The 17,937-nt window shown below is 38.7% G+C and overlaps 1 protein-coding gene across 35 annotated transcripts in view; it reads left to right on the top strand.

The window, feature by feature from the left end:
- WNK1 (WNK lysine deficient protein kinase 1) overlaps positions 1-17,937 on the top strand; it is a 130,343-nt gene that overhangs the window by 63,159 nt on the left and 49,247 nt on the right. For all 35 annotated transcript variants that reach the window (XM_059887115.1, XM_059887118.1, XM_059887120.1 and 32 more), the window contains exons 3-4: positions 447-667; positions 2,574-2,731. In XM_059887115.1, coding sequence (XP_059743098.1) covers positions 447-667; positions 2,574-2,731 — 379 coding nt within the window. The remainder of the gene's footprint in view (positions 1-446; positions 668-2,573; positions 2,732-17,937) is intronic.

Consider the following 17,937-nt stretch of genomic DNA (forward strand, 5'->3'; position numbering starts at 1 on the left):
GAGCAACCTGCACAGACTAGTGCTTACCCTTTTTTCTCATGTGTCCTCCCTTCCAATTTGTGCCTGATTTTGATTGATCTATAGAATCTTCAGGTGTGTGTATGTGTTCGCTCGCGCACGTATATTCACTGGAGTTTATATCTGCATCCAGTAAGGGTTGCTCCACCATTTACCAGAAGTCAAACTCTACCTCTTGTCAGTCATCTTGGCAGTGATCTAATTTTAAGGAATTTGTTTTTTGTGCTTTGTTATCAGAATTTGCTTGCCAACTACTTGTTATCCTATCCCCTTTAACCTTGCTAAAAGTAGTGCTAACCTTAGGTTACTGAATCTTAATATTCTAAATTTGATATTCCCATCTTAGATATGCTAGAATTTAATGGAACTCTTCAAAGCAGTAAACGCATATCATTGATAACCTGTTTGGTGTAACTTGCCTTCTCTAGGTACCTGAAAAGGTTTAAGGTGATGAAGATCAAAGTTTTGAGAAGCTGGTGCCGTCAGATTCTTAAAGGACTTCAGTTTCTTCATACTAGAACTCCACCTATTATTCACCGGGATCTTAAGTGTGACAACATCTTTATCACTGGCCCCACAGGCTCAGTCAAGATTGGAGACCTAGGTCTGGCCACCCTGAAGCGGGCTTCTTTTGCCAAGAGTGTGATAGGTATGTTTCACAGGTACCTTGTGAAAGTCTGACTGGCTTTCTGACATTCACTTTATTTAGAAACCTGACTCTGTCAGAGCTTTTATAATGTGAAATAAACCTTCAGAAATTCATAGCTTGAACCCAGGAAGTGATATGGAGTTCTCTGCATTTATGCCTCTAGAAGCATCCTGAAGACAATTGTTTTGTGAAGTTACATGAATAGAAGTAAGGTGAACTTTGTTGACAAAACCTTATGTAATAGCACTATCACCTTCTTGGGTCATTTTGTTGATGCTTAGTATCATACACTTATATAATAGATAAACTATGTTAACTTTCCCCATGAAAGAAACTGAATTTATATATAATTTAATTTCTGAAAAAGTCTGTTGTATATATTTATATTCAAAAAATCTGCCTATTAAAACTTTTAAAATGTAAAAATATAATGGTTCATTATCAACTTTTTCTTCTGCTCTTCAAAAGATCTGCTTAAAACAGTTTTCTGTCTCAGTGCTAGTTACACTTTGGTTTGGATGGTTCTTTGTTGTGAGGACCGTCTTGTGCGTTGTAAGATGACTTAACAGCACCCCTGGTCTCTGCTTTCTGGATGCTGGTAGCATGCCCATTTGTCCACCTCCCTCCAGTCGTGACAGCCAAATATGTCCCCTGTGGGGCCAATTGCCCTCCTCGACAGTCATTGATTTACAGGACAAGGCTGTGTGTCAGGACATTGCAGCTGAAAATATAGTTTAATGCCTATTGTTTTATAAGCTTTCCCTTCTGAAGAGGGTGCGACAGTTTGAAAGCTTGAAATCTTCATGAACTCTATTCTCTCAAAAGGTGACAATGACAACAGCAAGAAAACTACTCATTTTTAAGTGGGCTAGAATCCTATGTTTTAGTAAGAAAGAACACAGAATACCAGTAATTTGCACATCCTGATAAAAAAATAGTGTTCTGGGGAGTTATTTAAAGCTGAATTTCCCTTCTGCCTTCCCTGTTGCCTATAAAGGAAACAGTTCTTTGATTGTCTTTGGTATGTTAATCTCTGGCCCAAGAGTTTTTTCTTCTTTCTTGTTTAAATTGTATTGTGCAAGCCTGTTCTTAGAAATGTTCTGTAATTTGAGGTATCTGGGCTTAATTTCTTTGGAAACATTGGAAACTTGGTGTGTGGAATCACACCACACTCTTAATTCAGTATGAGAACACAAATACAGACTGAATGGTGTGTGTGTGTCTGTAGGGTGTCCCTCACATTTCTTACACCTGCAGTAGATTCGCAGACTACGGGGAGGGTGAGTGGCCTCACAGACGTTTACACTGTATTATTTTAAAAATGCACTGAATGTCAGGTTTTTTTTTTTTTTACACTGCAAAGCTGCCTTAAAAGTGAAGTTGATCAATAGACTGTTATTGGCAAGAGACTAGCTCTAAATGTTAACTTTACAGCTCTCATACAGTAGGGGGCAGACAAGTATTTTTATCTTTTTAACCTATCATCCTGTCTTACAGATAGATGCCATTTTCTCTGCTTTACTCTTTGCTGTTCTCTTACCTTTTTCTTCCATTTGTTTTCATATGAGTTATATCAGTTTATCTTTTATGTGAGGCTCTATTTTGACATTGTATAACAGTAATCCACTTGAAACAGTAAATAAACAGATGCATGGTCCTCTTCTTTTTATAAAGGAATTGCTGTGAGAGGTCTGTAACAGATTTGATGGAGCAGACTAAGGTGATTTCTCTCCTCTCCCCCCACTTCCTACCTGTCTTTCTTTCATCTTTACCCCTTCTACATACTTCTCTCTCACAGATGAGCCCCTCTGCTGCCCCGCCCCCCCGCCCCCCCGCCCCCCCCGCCTCCTTAAGTACATCTGCAGTTTCTCCTCACATTGAGTCTGAATCATTCTTTTAATTTAAGGTACCCCAGAGTTCATGGCCCCTGAGATGTATGAAGAGAAGTACGATGAATCCGTTGATGTTTATGCTTTTGGGATGTGCATGCTCGAGATGGCCACGTCTGAATACCCGTACTCAGAGTGTCAGAACGCTGCACAGATCTACCGTCGTGTGACCAGCGTAAGTCCTGTCAGAACTGACTGGTGATCTTAGGCCATATCTAAGAAGCTGGGTAACGTCAAACCATGCAGAAGGGAACAACAGTAGAAAGCATCACACGGTGTTCACCCCTCATCTCTCTATGTCTCCTCTTTTTATAAGGACACTGGTCAGATTGCGTTGTGTCCAGCCCACTCCAGATTGGGCTCTTCTAACTAATTGCACCTGCGGTGATCCTGTTTCCAAATAAGATCACATTCTGAGATACTGAGGGTTAGAATTTTAACATATCTTTTTGTGGGGGTGACACTGTTCAACCCATAATAGCTCATGGTTTCATCCAACAAATATTTAAATCTCTGTTATGTTCCAGACTTCTTACTAGATCCTAGGTATTGAATATTATTGCTAAGTAAAAGACAAACCTGTCTATCAAGAGCTTACTACTCAGTGAAGGAGTAGTAAACAGTAAACAAGTAAACCAGACAGTTACCATAGGGTATAAAAACAGTTTTCCTAGGGTCAGTATGTAACAAAGCATGTAGTAATTGTGCCTGATTGAGTTTGAACAGGTGAGGGAAATTACGTGAAACAGGGAGTGACTAAGATAATACTGCATGTGAAAAAAATCTATAATTTGTGTGTCTGCAGTTTGGAAATAGGAAAAAGAAGAGACAAGGGATAAGGGAGGAAAGGAAAGTTGAGACTCTGCTTGAGCGCTGGGGGAACCATTGCAGCCACTGTAAGACATGGTAGGTGTCATGGGACTCCGCTGGCGGTCCAGTGGTTAGGGCGCTGTGTCTTCACTACTGAGAGCATAGGTTGATCCCTGGACTGGGTACTAAGATTCCACAAGCCACTCGGTACAGCGAAAAAAAGAAAACCCCACACTTGGTAGGTGTTATAATATCAGACCTAAATTTTTAAAAGATTATTTTGACTGCAGGATAGAGGATGGATATATTAGGAAACTAATAAAAGTTGAAAACCCAGTTAAGAAGTATTGCAGTAATCTGAAGGAATAACTAATAGGCTGAAATAAAGGATTAGAAGTGGCCACAGCAGATGGCTGAGAGATCAGTTTTCTTTATAGATTAGAATTCAGTTAAGCTAAGGTGTTCTTTTCCGCTTAATCTTTATGAAAACAAACAATAATATGAAAATACCCTTTGTAAATACATATCCTTTGAACAGAGATCAAACTGAATATTGAACTTGATTATGAGGTTAAATACCTTAATTTTAGGACTATAAAATTTACAGTTTGTATGTAGAATGGTTAGTGTAATTTATTTACTCACTTAAACCATCTGTAACTTTTCTTCATTCCATTATACTCTAAACCAGGAATTAGCAAAGGTTCATGGGCCAAATCCATCCTGCTACCCATTTTTGTACAGCCTATGAGCTAAGAATGCTTTTTGCATTCCTAATGGTTGAGGGGGGAATCAAAAGAAGAATAGTATATGATGGCATGTGAAAATTATATGAAATTCAAATTTCAGTATCCATGAAGAAAGTAAAGATAGCCACTCATTTGTTTCTGTATTTTCTATGTCTGTTTTCACATATTATAATAGTAGAGTCGAGTAATTGCAACAGACTGTTTAGTTCCAAAAGCCTAAATTATGTACTGTTTGGCTCTTAACAGAAAGTTGCCAACTCCTAAATATATGCCACCAAAACTTAAAAAGTTCTCTGAAGAGTTCTGTAAATAATTACTGATCTGTCGAAGTAGCAGTGATGTTCTGTTAGAGTGCCATTAGCCTCTATACTTGGAGTAGACAGGAGAATCTCAATGTACACAAGTAGTTACTTCAGTAATCAGCTCTGATAATTTGTAAGCAGTCTTTTCTCTCTCTTAAGAGTAGAATTATCACTTCAGTGGTGAGAACATAAGAGATTTTAATGTAATAACCATTTTTCACTGGCCATATTTATTCTTTCTATTGCCAAAGAGTAGATAGCATGTTAAACCTAGCATTATTGCTTGAGGTGATAATTCTAGATTTTAAACACAAATACCTATTCACAGAAATACTTTGTTTACCTTCTAGCAATGCTGAATGTTTTGATAGTGAACAGACCAGAAGAATTAAGTACACATAAGCTAGCTAAATAAACATTCTCTACTGTCTCTTTCAGCTACTGCCCTTCTTTGTGGATCTTGCAGTATTTCTAACTTGAAACTTGGTAGATTTTGTTAAGAATTATCAGATAGTGCTTTGCTGTCAGAGAGACTGCCCAGGCATTACTAGTGGTCTAGGGGTAGGTGTCTCTGATTAATCTTGTGAATTCAACTCCTGATTATTTCTCTAAACAAATAAAGGTTGGTACTTAAAATATCTCAAAGGATCATGGAATTTTAGTTTCTTTTTGTTAAATGAAGTCCAAAAAATAACTCTCCTATGTAAAAAAATTAAGTTATAAATTACATGGTAGTACCAATTTTTTTTAATGCAGAATGAAAGGGTGACCTGTATTAAATTCTACCCTGTTTCATACTTACCCACCAAATATGCTTACCTAGTTAAAATAATGACTAAGTAAGATGAGTACGTGAAGGATGGAGTCAGCCCTATCGGTAAAAAGCTATTCACCAGAGGCTCAGGGCTAAAACCAATGGTTTGAGTTCTTTGACTTCAGACTGTCAGGCACAGACAGTACTGCCATAAAATTAGGTAAAAGTTTATGTAAGTAGTTATTTGGTAAAAGTAAAGAAAACAATTTGATTTTAAGATAATGCATATGAAACAGTGTAATCAATTAACAGATGAATCTTTATTTGCAAATGCGAGCTCTAGCTCAGTTGAGAGGAGAATCCCCTTCTCAAATAAAAAAAGTCTGGTGTTAGCTTAATAGACCCTAAGAAGACCAACATCACAGTTTCCATAGTCTTAGTATGGTATTTAACTTTTTTCAGTCTCTCAATGGGTTGTGTGGGGGTTTTTTTAAGATAAAAATTTACATACCTTAAAATTAACTGTTTAAATCATTTTAAGGTGTAAAATTCAGTGGGTTTTAGTGTTTTCAGTGTTCTGCAGTCATCACCACTAATGCCAGAACCTTTCTGTCACCTCAAGAAAGAAGCCCTATACCCATTAGCAGTCGTTCCTCTGACAGCCACTAATGTGCTTTCTGTCTCTGTGATTTGACCTGTTATGCACATTTCATACAAATAGAATCATTAAATATATGGCCTTTTGTGTTAGACTTTGTTTTTGTGTTATGCTTTGATATAGCATAGTGTTTTCAGGGTTTATCCATGTTTTAGCATGAATTGGTTCTTCAGTCCTTTTTATGGCTGAATAATATTGCATCGTATGAATGTCTTTTATATTTCTGTAGTTTCTTCCTTCTTTTCTCATTGTTTAAACTATTTGAACCTATAGCCACCCTCACCTGGAGAGGAGTTGGGAACAGAAGGGATGAAATATACAGTGTTTTAAAAGGTACTGTCCTAGAGCCTGATTTATTAAATCTTTGCTTACAGTGTTGTGTTTGTAGCATAGCATTCAGCGTGTTGTAGGTACTCAGTGCTATTTTAAAGAATAAATGATTCAGTTAAAGGAATCCCAGATAATAGTCAAGTCGGACACTAGTAAGTTTCGAGGAGTTGAATTTACCCTGCAAATAAGATCACCTTAGAAATATTAACTTTATCCTACTGATGTGAAATCAAGTAGTGGCTTAGAAACTGATAAACTTTATATATGTACATACACAATATATTCTGTAAAATGGGGGAAACTACTTGGTATAAATCAAGCAGAAAACAGTAACTTTGACAGAGTCAGAATTCCAGGATTAGAAAGGCATTTGATAAAGTCATCTATTCATGTGTTCTTCTGTCAGTTCTCACATCACTATTTAGATATTTGCTGTGCAACGTGCAGTCCCCCAAAATGTAAAATTTTGGCCCTATCCCAGACAGATTGGGTCAAAACCAGCGTTTCACAAGATCCAAAGATACTTTTTGTGTATGTTAAAGTTTTGAGAAGTGTAAGCTGGAACAGTGATCACCACAGGTCCCTTCCAGGTCTGTATACCTTATTTTTGGTTAAATTAAAAAAAAAAAAAAAAGACTATTGTAACAGCAAACATTATTTGACTAAATTTTTGTTCCATTGTTCATGGAACATTTTTACTAACATTATAAGTAAACAAATTGACTTCGAAATCTAACCCTATTTAATTGCGGTTGTTTTTTTTTTTTTTTTTTTTTTGTCGTATTCAGTAGTTGCTTTTTAAAAATGCAAAATAGTAAGTAAGTCAAGCTGCAGAAAAGTTGGAATAAAAAGCTTGAGGTATTAAGTCAGTTGAACTGTTGGAATCCTTAATTTCTAAGAATACTGAAAGCATTTACGTGTTCTTTATTTTTCCTCTTAGCTTTGAAAATTGAGTTCCATATTATCCACAGTTCATTATTCTGTACTGTCAATTATTGTATTTCTTATTTGGGAAGTGTTGTCTTGGTTTCACCAACCTCCATTCCCATCTTCTGACTTCCATTGAAGAAATAAAAGGGGCAGTTTTTACTAGTCCTTTTTAAATTTTCTAGCCGCTTTTTTTTCCCCCATGTTTTGGGTGCTGAGATAAATGTGTGGAGAGTTTTAAGTACCTAGGTTATACAGTGATTTATATGATTATATAAGCAATAGTGATGCTTCTACTGAAATAGACCTTGAAATAGTGTATTACATGTCTGACCTTGCAGTGGTACAACTGCCATGTAAATAGCAGATGTTAGCAGTGTATTAACACATGTACATGCTAGTCTCAGACATTGCATTAAGCACTTTGCATATATTATGTAATTTAATTCTTCCAACAACCCTGGCCAGGAGCGATTTACTAGTATTATTATCTACATTTTGTAAATAAATAGTCTGAAGCTCAGAATGGATAGCCTGTGATTACATATCTAGAATATAACAGGATTATTTGTTATTCTGTTATTCCAGGTCCCCTGCTTATATCAGAATTCTGTACTGAATCCATAAATGTCTAGTGCAGTGTCAGTCTGTGACCTGAGGGCCTTTAAACCTGTGTGTAACTGCCAACGTGAAGGGTGGAGATGTGTAATTTACCAGCTGAATAATTACATTCTGTGGTGCACTGATGATAAACTGTTGTGTGTCATTGTTGTACACATGCATTTCATTCAGGTTCTACTGTCTGTGCTTGCTCAGAGAGGCCTTCCCTGTCCATCCATCTAAAATGACCTTACAAGTGCACACACTTTACTTCTGTCTCCTTATTATTTTCTTTTTTTTCATGACTTTTGTCACAGCCTTACTGTGTTTACCTAAAGCCCCAATTAGAACATATTCTTGGGCTGGCGGTGTTATTTGGCTTATTCTGGGCTATATTCCTAGTGTTTAGACCCAGTGGGTACAAGGCACTCAGTATTTGTGAGATGAATGCATGAATCCAGAACTATAGGGAGTGAAACACAGTGTTGCCATGGAGGAAGTGGGCTCTGGAGGTGGGTCTACCTGTGTTCAGATCCTGCCACTGTCATTTCCTGGCTGTGATACCTGGGGCAAGTTAATTAACTTCTCTGAGCCTAAACTAGTACTGAGGATAAATGAGAAAAGTGCCTAAATACAGTTAGCAGTCAGTACCTAACTCACATGCTAGTAAAGTAATGCTCAAAATTCTCCAAGCCAGACTTTAACAGTACGTGAATCATCAAGTTCCAGATGTTCAAGCTGGATTTAGAAAAGGTAGAGGAACCAGAGATCAAATTGCCAACATCTGTTGGATCATCAGAAAAGCAAGAGAGTTCCAGAAAAACATCTACTTCTGCTTTATTGACTATACCAAAGCCTTTGACTGTGTGGATCACCACAAACTGTAGAAAATTCTTAAAGAGATAGGAATACCAGACTACCTGACCTGCCTTTTGAGAAATCTGTGTGCAGGTCAGGAAGCAACAGTTAGAACTGGACATGGAACAACAGACTGGTTCCAAATAGGAAAAGGAGTATGTCAAGGCTGTAATTGTCACCCTGCTTATTCAACTTATATGCAGAGTACATCACGAGAAATGCTGGGCTGGATGAAGCACATGCTGGAATCAAGATTGCCAGGAGAAATATCAATAACCTCAGATATGCAGATGACACCACCCTTATGGCAGAAAGCAAAGAAGAACTGAAGAGCCTCTTGATGAAAGTGAAAGAGGAGAGAAAAAGTTGGCTTAAAACTCAACATTCAGAAAACAAAGATCATGGCATCTGGTCCCATCACTTCATGGCAAATAGATGGGGAAACAGTGACAGACTTTATTTTGGGGGGCTCCAAAATCACTGCAGATGGTGACTGCAGCCATGAAATTAAAAGATGCTTACTCCTTGGAGGAAAAGCTGTGACCAGCCTAGACAGCATATTAAAAAGCAGACATTACTTTGCCAACAAAAGTCCATCTAGTCAAGGCTGTGGTTTTTCCAGTAGTCATGTATGGATGTGAGAGTTGGACTGTAAAGAAAGCTGAGCGCTGAAGAATTGATTCTTTGAACTGTGGTGATGGAGAAGACTCTTGAGAGTCCCTTGGACTGCAAGGAGATCCAACCAGTCCATTCTAAAGGAAATCAGTCCTGAATATTCATTGGAAGGACTGATGCTGAAGCTTATGCTCCAATACTTTGGCCACCTGATGTGAAGAGCTGAGTCATTTAAAAAGACCCTGATGCTGGGAAAGATTGAAGGCAGGAGGAGAAGGGGACAACAGAGATGAGATGATTGGATGGCATCACCGACTCAGTGGACATGAGTTCGGGTAAATTCCAGGAGTTGGTGATGGACAAGGAGGCCTAGCGAGTGAACTGAACTGAACTAAGTATTACCATTATTATTAGCATTAGCATCATTATGGCAGGTAGTAAAATAAGCTGTCTCTTGTTCAATTCTTTTATCTAGTGACATTCAACAAACAGCAGTGTTTAAAATGTGTTTAATGAACTTAACACTAAGTTTTAAATGAGTGCAAATGAGCTAGCATTTATTATCTTGCCTCTTGCCAATCACCTTGCAAAGTGCTTTACATATACTATCTTATTTTAATCTTTTGTATTCTGGTAAGTAGATAATACTTAAATTTCACAGGTAAGAAAATAGATTCAGGGGTTAAGCATTTTGCCCAAGGACATGAAGGAGAAATACTAACTGTAGGATCAGAAATCCTTAATGTTATGCATGTTAAATGCATGCATAAAATCCATGTTAAATGGAATTTAATCCATTTAAGATTTAATCTTAAAATCCGTTTTAAGCATCTCTTAACTAATACAAACCTTAGAATTTATTCCTTTGCTTGCCTTTGTTTTTAAACTTTTTCCCCCTAGGTTTCAAGGGAGAAGACCTGAGAGTACATGGGTTTGGTTCAGTTCAGTCGCTTAGATGTGTCCAACTCTTTGTGACGCCATGGAGTGTAGCACGCCAGGCTTCCTTGTCCATCACCAACTCCCAGAGCTTGCTCAAACTCATGTCCATTGAGTCGGTGATGCCATCCAACCATCTCATCTTGTCGTGCCCTTCTTTTCCCACCTTTATTCTTTCCCAGCATCAGTGTCTTTTCCAGTGAGTCAGTGCTTCGCATCAGGTGGCCAGAGTATTGGAATTTCAGCTTCAACATCAGTCCTTCCAATGACTGTTCATGACTGATTTCCTTCAGGATTGACTGGTTTGATCTTGCAGTCCAAGGGACTCTCAAGAGTCTTCTCCAACACCTCAGTTCAGAAGCATCAGTTCTTAGGCACTCAGCTTTCTTTATAGTCCAATTCTCATATCCATAGCAGACTACTGGAAAAACCATAACTTTGACGAGACGGACCTTAGTCAGCAAAGTCATGTCTCTGCTTTTTATTACACTGTCTAGGTTTGTCATAGCTTTTCTTCCAAGGAGCAAACGTGTTTTAATTTCATGGCTGCAGTCACCATCTGCAGTGATTTTGGAGCCCAAGAAAATAAAGTCTGTCACTGTTTCCATCGTTTCCCCATCTATTTGCCATGAAGTGATGGGACTGGATGCCATGATCTTTGTTTTTTGAATGTTGAATTTTAAGCCAACTTTTTCACTCTCCTCTTTGACTTTCATCAAGAGGCTCTTCAGTTCTTCTTTGCTTTCTGCCATAAGGGTGGTGTCATCTGCATATCTGAGGTTATTGATATTTCTCCCGGCAATCTTGATTCCAGTTTGTGCTTCATCCAGCCCAGCATTTCGCGTGATGTACTCTGCGTAGACATTAAATAAGCAGGGTGACAATATACAGCCTTGAGTCTAAGATTGATAAGTCTTAACATTGGTGTCATAGGTTTGAGCCCCTGTTCAAAAGAGAAAAACTTCAAGTTATCTTGAAATTTCCCACTGGCATTGAAAAAATCCAAATAAGAGTGCTGAGGTACTTAGCACAATTTTTGTCTGCAAGTAAAGGAATCACAGTGGCATCAGTTTTTGGTGTAGAGGATAGTGCATTTGTGTTTGGAGCAGTGCACAGGCTCCCATGGATCCAGAGAGTAATCAGCCTCAGGGAATCAGGAGGTCAGCTAATTGCCTTGGATAGAGCCAGTCAGATTTGGTAGGGAGTTTGAAAAGGCTTGTTTTCCAGTGGGATCATAAGGTTTGTTCAAATTCCTGTAAACTAATGGTTCATACCAGTAAGAATCTGGCTGAATCCAGCCTTCTGACAACCAAGGTAGAAATAATGGGGATTTTTAATTACTTTGTTTGTGTAATTTGACTTTGTCACTGATTCCATTAGCCTTTGGATTGCAAGGTTTGAACATTCTGTCTGGGAAAAACAGAATTAAAGCAGTTGGAGTGAAATTCCTTTTGGTCTTTATATAACAGATTGCATTTCAGCGTACTTTTTTTTTTACAGAAACACGTGGAGCTGATTCCTGATTAGATAGGGATTGAAAAGTTGAGAAAAACGTTGTATTTTTTTCATTAGCAGTTGGAATTTTTTGGTGATGTCCCAGAGATCTAAATCCACTTGGAATTAGCTGAAATGATTGCTTTATAAATTTTATTCCTATTTCCATCTAGTAAATTTAGTTTACACACATAGGCAAAAACTTTGTGTATCATCTAGTGTATCCTGGGAACATTTTGCATGATTCTCAAAGTCACTGTAGTACTCTCCTATGGTTTGATTAATATTAAAGGGTCCTAATATCCAGACGTAATAAATCAGACCATTAATCTTAAACCACAGAGTTGGAAATCATTCCCAACGTTTTAGATGCTAAACAATAGTCCTAAAATCCTTGTTAGAGAATTTCTCAGAAAAACTAATTTTCCTTATCCCAACTAAATGTTGTTTTGTAATTCTCACAGCATTAGACTACAAGTAAAAACTGTAGTTTTTACTACATCTACTTTCTACATCTACTTAGGATGTAGAAAGATGGTTGCTGCTGTTTTAAGGAGAAGGCAGTGGCACCCCCCTCCAGTACTCTTGCCTGGAAAATCCCATGGACAGAGGAGCCTGGTGGGCTGCAGTCCATGGGGTTGCTAGGAGTCAGACTCGACTGAGCGACTTCACTTTGACTTTTCACTTTCATGCATTGGAGGAGGAAATGGCAGCCCACTCCAGTGTTCTTGCCTGAAGAATCTCATGGACAGAGGAGCCTGGTGGGCTGCTGTCTATGGGGTTGCACAGAGTCAGACATGACTGAAACAACTTAGCAGCTGTGTTTTAAGTGCAGCATACAGTGTTGAGCTTCTTGGGATCTTGTAGATAATCTGTGTGCCAGAAGGTTGATACAGATACATTGTAGTTTTTCCTTGTCTCTGGGTGGTTTGAGGTGTACCTTGAATACTGAGGTAGGACTCAGTTGACTAAAAAAGGGAGCAGTAGAAAGAAAATGCTTGTGAAAATGTGTAGTATTCAGTGAAAAAGCAACCAGTTTCACTAGACTTACTTGGGGAGATAGGAATAGGTAGAAGTTGGCTTGTGAGGGCTTTCTGCCCCAGATTAAGTTAGTACTGTAATATGGACTGAAACATTGAACTAGACATTATTGAATTTGGATTCTCGTTTTTACTTTACCATTGACTAGGCCCTTACTTCCTAGAATATATTCTGTTGTATTCCAGGTGCTACTGATGATGCAGTATATCTAGTAGGTGTCTGATACATACCAGACTGGACTGGACATGACTCCTCATAGGTTCCATGAGGTATTGAATTCTGACCTTGACATGGCATTAATCTTTCTGGCGTACAGTTGTCTTTTACAGTTGTCTTGTGTGAGCAGGTAGGGACTCTAGCTCAGATTCTTTCTAGCTCTCTGATCCTATGGCCATCTTGTAAGTGTGGGGAATTATTAACCATATTTGAGTCATGTGATACGAATTAAATGATATCAGACAATTGGAAATGGTTAAGTGTCAGATGATTGGATGAAGCTAGGTGATTGAACAGGCCATGGTGTAAAATAAATACTGGAGAGAAAAGCAGCAGTGAGGCCCATCTTAACTTGGTCTTAGTTTAAGGAGGTGAGATGTTGACAGATATAGATGAAGACCTACAAGACCTTCTAGAACCAACACCAGAAAAGATGTCCCTTTCATCCTCGGCGACTGAAATGCAAAAGTAGAAAGTCAAGAGATACTTCTAACAGGCAAGTTTTGCCTTGGAGTAGAAAATGAAGCAGGGCAAAGGCTAACAGAGTTTTGCCAAGAGAAAGCACTGGTTATAGCAAACACCCTCTTCCAGCAACACAAGAGATGACTACACATGGATATCACTGGAGAGTCAATAGTGAAATCACATTGATTATATTCTTTGCAGCCGAAGATGGAGAAGCTCTATACAGTCAGCAGAAACAAGACTGAGAGCTGACAGTGGCTCAAATTGTGAACTCCTTATTGCAAAAACCAGACTTAAATTGAAGAAAGTAGGCAAAACTACTAGACTGTTCATGTATGGCCTAAATCAAATCCCTTAGGATTATACAGTGAAAGTGACAAATAGATTCAAGGTATTAGATCTGATAGACAGAGTGCCTGAAGAACTATGGAGGTTTGTAACATTGTACAGCAGGCAGTGATCAAAACCATCCCCAAGAAAAAGAAATGCAAAAAGGCAAAATGGTTGTCTGAGGAGGCCTTACATATAGCTGAGAAAAGAAGAGAAGCCAAAGGCAAAAGAGAAAAGGAAAGATATATCCATCTGAATGCGGAGTTTCAAAGAATAGTAAGGAGAGATAAGAAAGCCTTCCTCAGCGATCAATGCAAAGAAATAGAGGAAAACAACAGAATGCTAAAGACTAGGGATCTCTTCAAGAAAATTAGAGATACCAAGGGAACATTTCATGCAAAGATGGGCTCAATAAAGGACAGAAATGAGATGGAATACCAACAGAAGCAGAAGATGCTAAGAAGACGTGGCAAGAATACACAGAAGAGCTATACAAGAAAGATCTTAATGACCCAGATAACCACGGTGGTGTGATCACTCATCTGGAGCCAGAAATCCTGGAGTGTGAAGTCAAGTGGGCCTTAGGATACATCACTGTGAACAAAGCTAGTGGAGGTGATGAAATTCCAGCAGAGCTATTTCAGATCCTAAAAGATGCTACCATGAAAGTGCTGCACTCAATATGCCAGCAAATTTGAGAAAACTCAGCAGTGGCCAGAGGACCGGAAAAGGTCAGTTTTCATTCCAATACCAAAGGAAGGCAATCCCAAAGAATGTTCAAACTACCACACAATTGCACTCATTCTCACATGCTAGCAAAGTAATGCTCAAAATTCTCCAAGCTAGGCTTCAACAGCATGTAAACCGAGAACTTCCTGGTGTTCAAGCTGGATTTAGAAAATGCAGAGGAACCAGAGATCAAATTGCCAACATCCGTTGGATCATAGAAAAAGCAAGGGAATTCCAGAAGAACATCTACTTCTGCTTCATTGACTATGCTAAAGCCTTTACTATGTGTATCACTACAAACTGTGGAAAATCCTTCAAGAGTCTTATGGGAATACCAGACCACCTGACCTGCTTCCTGAGAAACCTGTATGCATTCAGGTCAGGAAGCAGCAGTTAGAACTGGGCATGGAACAACAGACTGGTTCAAAATTGGGAAAGAAGTACTTCAAGGCTGTATACTGTAAATGTGCCTGTTTAACTTATATGCAGAGTACATCATGTGAAATGCTGGGCTGGATGAAGCACAAGCTAGAATCAAGGTTGCCAGGAGAAATATCAATAACCTCAGATATGCAGATGACACCACCCTTATGGCAGAAAGCAAAGAAGAATTAAAGAGCCTCTTGATGAAAGTGAAAGAGGAGAGTGAAAAAGTTGGCTTAAAACTCACCATTCAAAAAACGAAGATCATGGCATCCAGTCCCATCACTTCATGGCAAATAAATGGGGAAACAATGGAAACAGTGACAGACTTTATTTTCTTGGGCTCCAAAGTCACTGCAGATGGTGACTGCAGCCATGAAATTAAAAGACGCTTACTCCTTGGAAGAAAAGCTATGACAAACCTAGACAGTGTAATAAAAAGCAGAGACATGACTTTGCTGACTAAGGTCCGTCTAGTCAAAGCTATGGTTTTTCCAGTAGACATGTAAGGATATAAGAGTTGGACCATAAAGAAAGCTGAGCACTGAAGAATTGATGCTTTTGAACTGTGATGTTGGAGAAGAGTCCCTTTGACTGCAAGATCAAATCAGTCAATCCTGAAGGAAATCAGTCCTGAATATTCATTGGAAGGACTGAAACTCCAATACTTTGGCCACCTGATGTCAAGAACTGACAACTGACTCTCTGGAAAAGACCCTGATGCTAGGAAAGATTGAAGGCAGGAGGAGAAGGGGCAACAGAAGATGGGATGGTTGGATGGCATCACCAACTCTATGAACATGTGTTTGAGGAAGCTCTGGGAGTTGGTGATGGACAAGGAAGCCTGGCGTGCTGCAGTCCATGGGGTTGCAACGAGTCAGACATGACTGAGTAACTGAACTGAACTGATGTTGTCAGTCTGGATTGGTGGTCACAGTTATGCAGAAAAAGCAATGATGTTGAGAAGTAACAAGCCAGTAAAAATCTCACTTTTGTCCAGCCAGAGACCTTTAGCCATTGGAGGGGAAGTAGGAGTACTAGCAGCTCGCTGTTACCTGCTGTTTTAAACGTTTCTCTTTGTTTAAGGAGCTCCCAGAGAATAATAGTACTTAAATGTTGTGAAGACGCATCTGAGAATGAGTAAGGTTTCTATTCTGGATCATGGAAATAATGATGCCTTTAAAAGAAATTGGTGAAGTCCAGAGAAAGGCAGAGTTGAAGAGAAGGACGATTTAAACCTATAAACTGTTACACATATGTGAATGGTATTTTATTGTACATAGTGAAAACTCTTAATTTTGGTATATTAAAAAGACTGGTCTTCACAGAGTTAGATATTTGTCCCTATATTTTACCTTTGTCCAAAAAAAGCTGCCTGAGTTTTGGTTTTGTTTGTTGCACAGTAAAGTTTAAAAACATTCTCACATACTTATATCTGATAAACCTATGAAGCAGAGAACATGATACCTGTTTTCCTCTGTTTCGTTTTCATTATCTAATCATAGTCTTGAGCAGGCTTGCTCACACTCTGAAGCTAAAGGTAGTGTTGGACTACCTGCTGTAGTTAGGACCAATCTTGGCCTTGTGCACTACCTACTTGGTGTGCTTGGTAGTGATGAGTTATGTTGAGCAGGAAAATTGTTGGAGTTAAGTCATTTCTAGCCTTTAGAATAGAGATATTCCTATCAAATAACTTCTAAGCCATTATGCTACTGTTCCTGAGTGATTGAAGCCTCAGTATGCACTGCCTTAATGGGGATTCAGGCCTACCACATTACAAGGGACAGCACTTTGTTATGTTACCCATCATAACACTGCCAGGAGCAGTGCTTTTTCTGTCATCTTTGTTAAATGCTATGAGGAGAAACCTTTCTTTAATCACCAGGATCAAAGCAGGAGTCATTTGGGTCCATGAGCTCTTCCTGGTAAATGGAGATGTCTTTAGGTAGATCTATATATTAAGGCTTTTAGGGAAGGAAAAGGAGAAGAATAAATTCTTACCACTTCTGTGTACTAATTCGCAGCTGTTAAAATTTTTTTAATGTACCACGAGACCGTGGTAAGACAGTTTACCTTAATGTCACCACTTTCTAAATTAGGTAAACAGGAACTGTTACGCTCACTTCAAGTGAGTTTAAAGAATATGGCCCCGGTCACACAGACTAGGTATCTATAGACTGAACTCTGTATACTGGGAGCTCAACCCCAGTATTGGGGTTTTCTTTCTTGTCCAGTGTTCTTTAGGCTGTATATTCTGAGTTTACATTTTGGTCACTGAATTCATTCCCCATTTTCTTTTGAAGCTTAGTGTCAACAGAAGTAGGGGGAAGCGGGTGTTCAGATAAACAGATTTCTAGTGTAGGTGTTAGTGTCAAGGAGGCGGAACCTGTGGACATGGCGAGGGTGGAGCTTTGAGCAAGTGAAGAATTGTGTTTGTGTAGGGACCTGCTGCTGTTGAGGGAGAGGCAGGGGGAGGAGAAGCAGAATAAGTTTGCCTGCTGTTCAGCATGTAGTTGTGTTTAAAGGGCTGATCAGTAAGTAATAAGGAGATTGTTGGCTGAGCAGAGCAAACCCATGTTTGAGGGTCGTGGAAGCATGGCTAGTGTTAAACAGAAAATTCATCTTCAGCCTGATTTTGATGTCTGCCTTGCTTATGCTGTGGGCTAAGTTATCCTGTTAACTTATATCCTATACAATTCCCTCCCCCCCATTTTCCTCTAACAAGTCTGTTTTGCCTTTTCTGATGGATTTTACAAAGAGAGATTTTTGCTCAGTGTTTGTCTTCGTAAATTCTCATTGCTGCTGCTGCTCTCAAAAGGATTGTATAAATGAGGTGGGTAAGAATTTCCAATATATACCAAAGGTGTGTTGTGATATTTACGTATGGAAGATTTTAGTTAAAGTATTGGGATTGTTAGTTCAGAATGCTTTTCAAAATAAATTAGTTCTGCAGTTAACTTACACAGCATTTTCTATGAGGAGGAAGGAGACTTTTCTCAATTCTGAGTGGTTAGGAGAATTTTTACTCTTAGGAAGAGAAAAATGTTACCCTGACACACACTGCAGCTTAAGTTTTTAAGAAGCAAGTGCTGACAGTTTTTAAGAGTGAGAAAATTGAACTGGAGAATACTATATTATGACTCA

The sequence above is a fragment of the Bos taurus genome, chromosome 5, assembly GCF_002263795.3.
Source record: "Bos taurus isolate L1 Dominette 01449 registration number 42190680 breed Hereford chromosome 5, ARS-UCD2.0, whole genome shotgun sequence".
NCBI classification, from domain to species: domain Eukaryota; kingdom Metazoa; phylum Chordata; class Mammalia; order Artiodactyla; family Bovidae; genus Bos; species Bos taurus.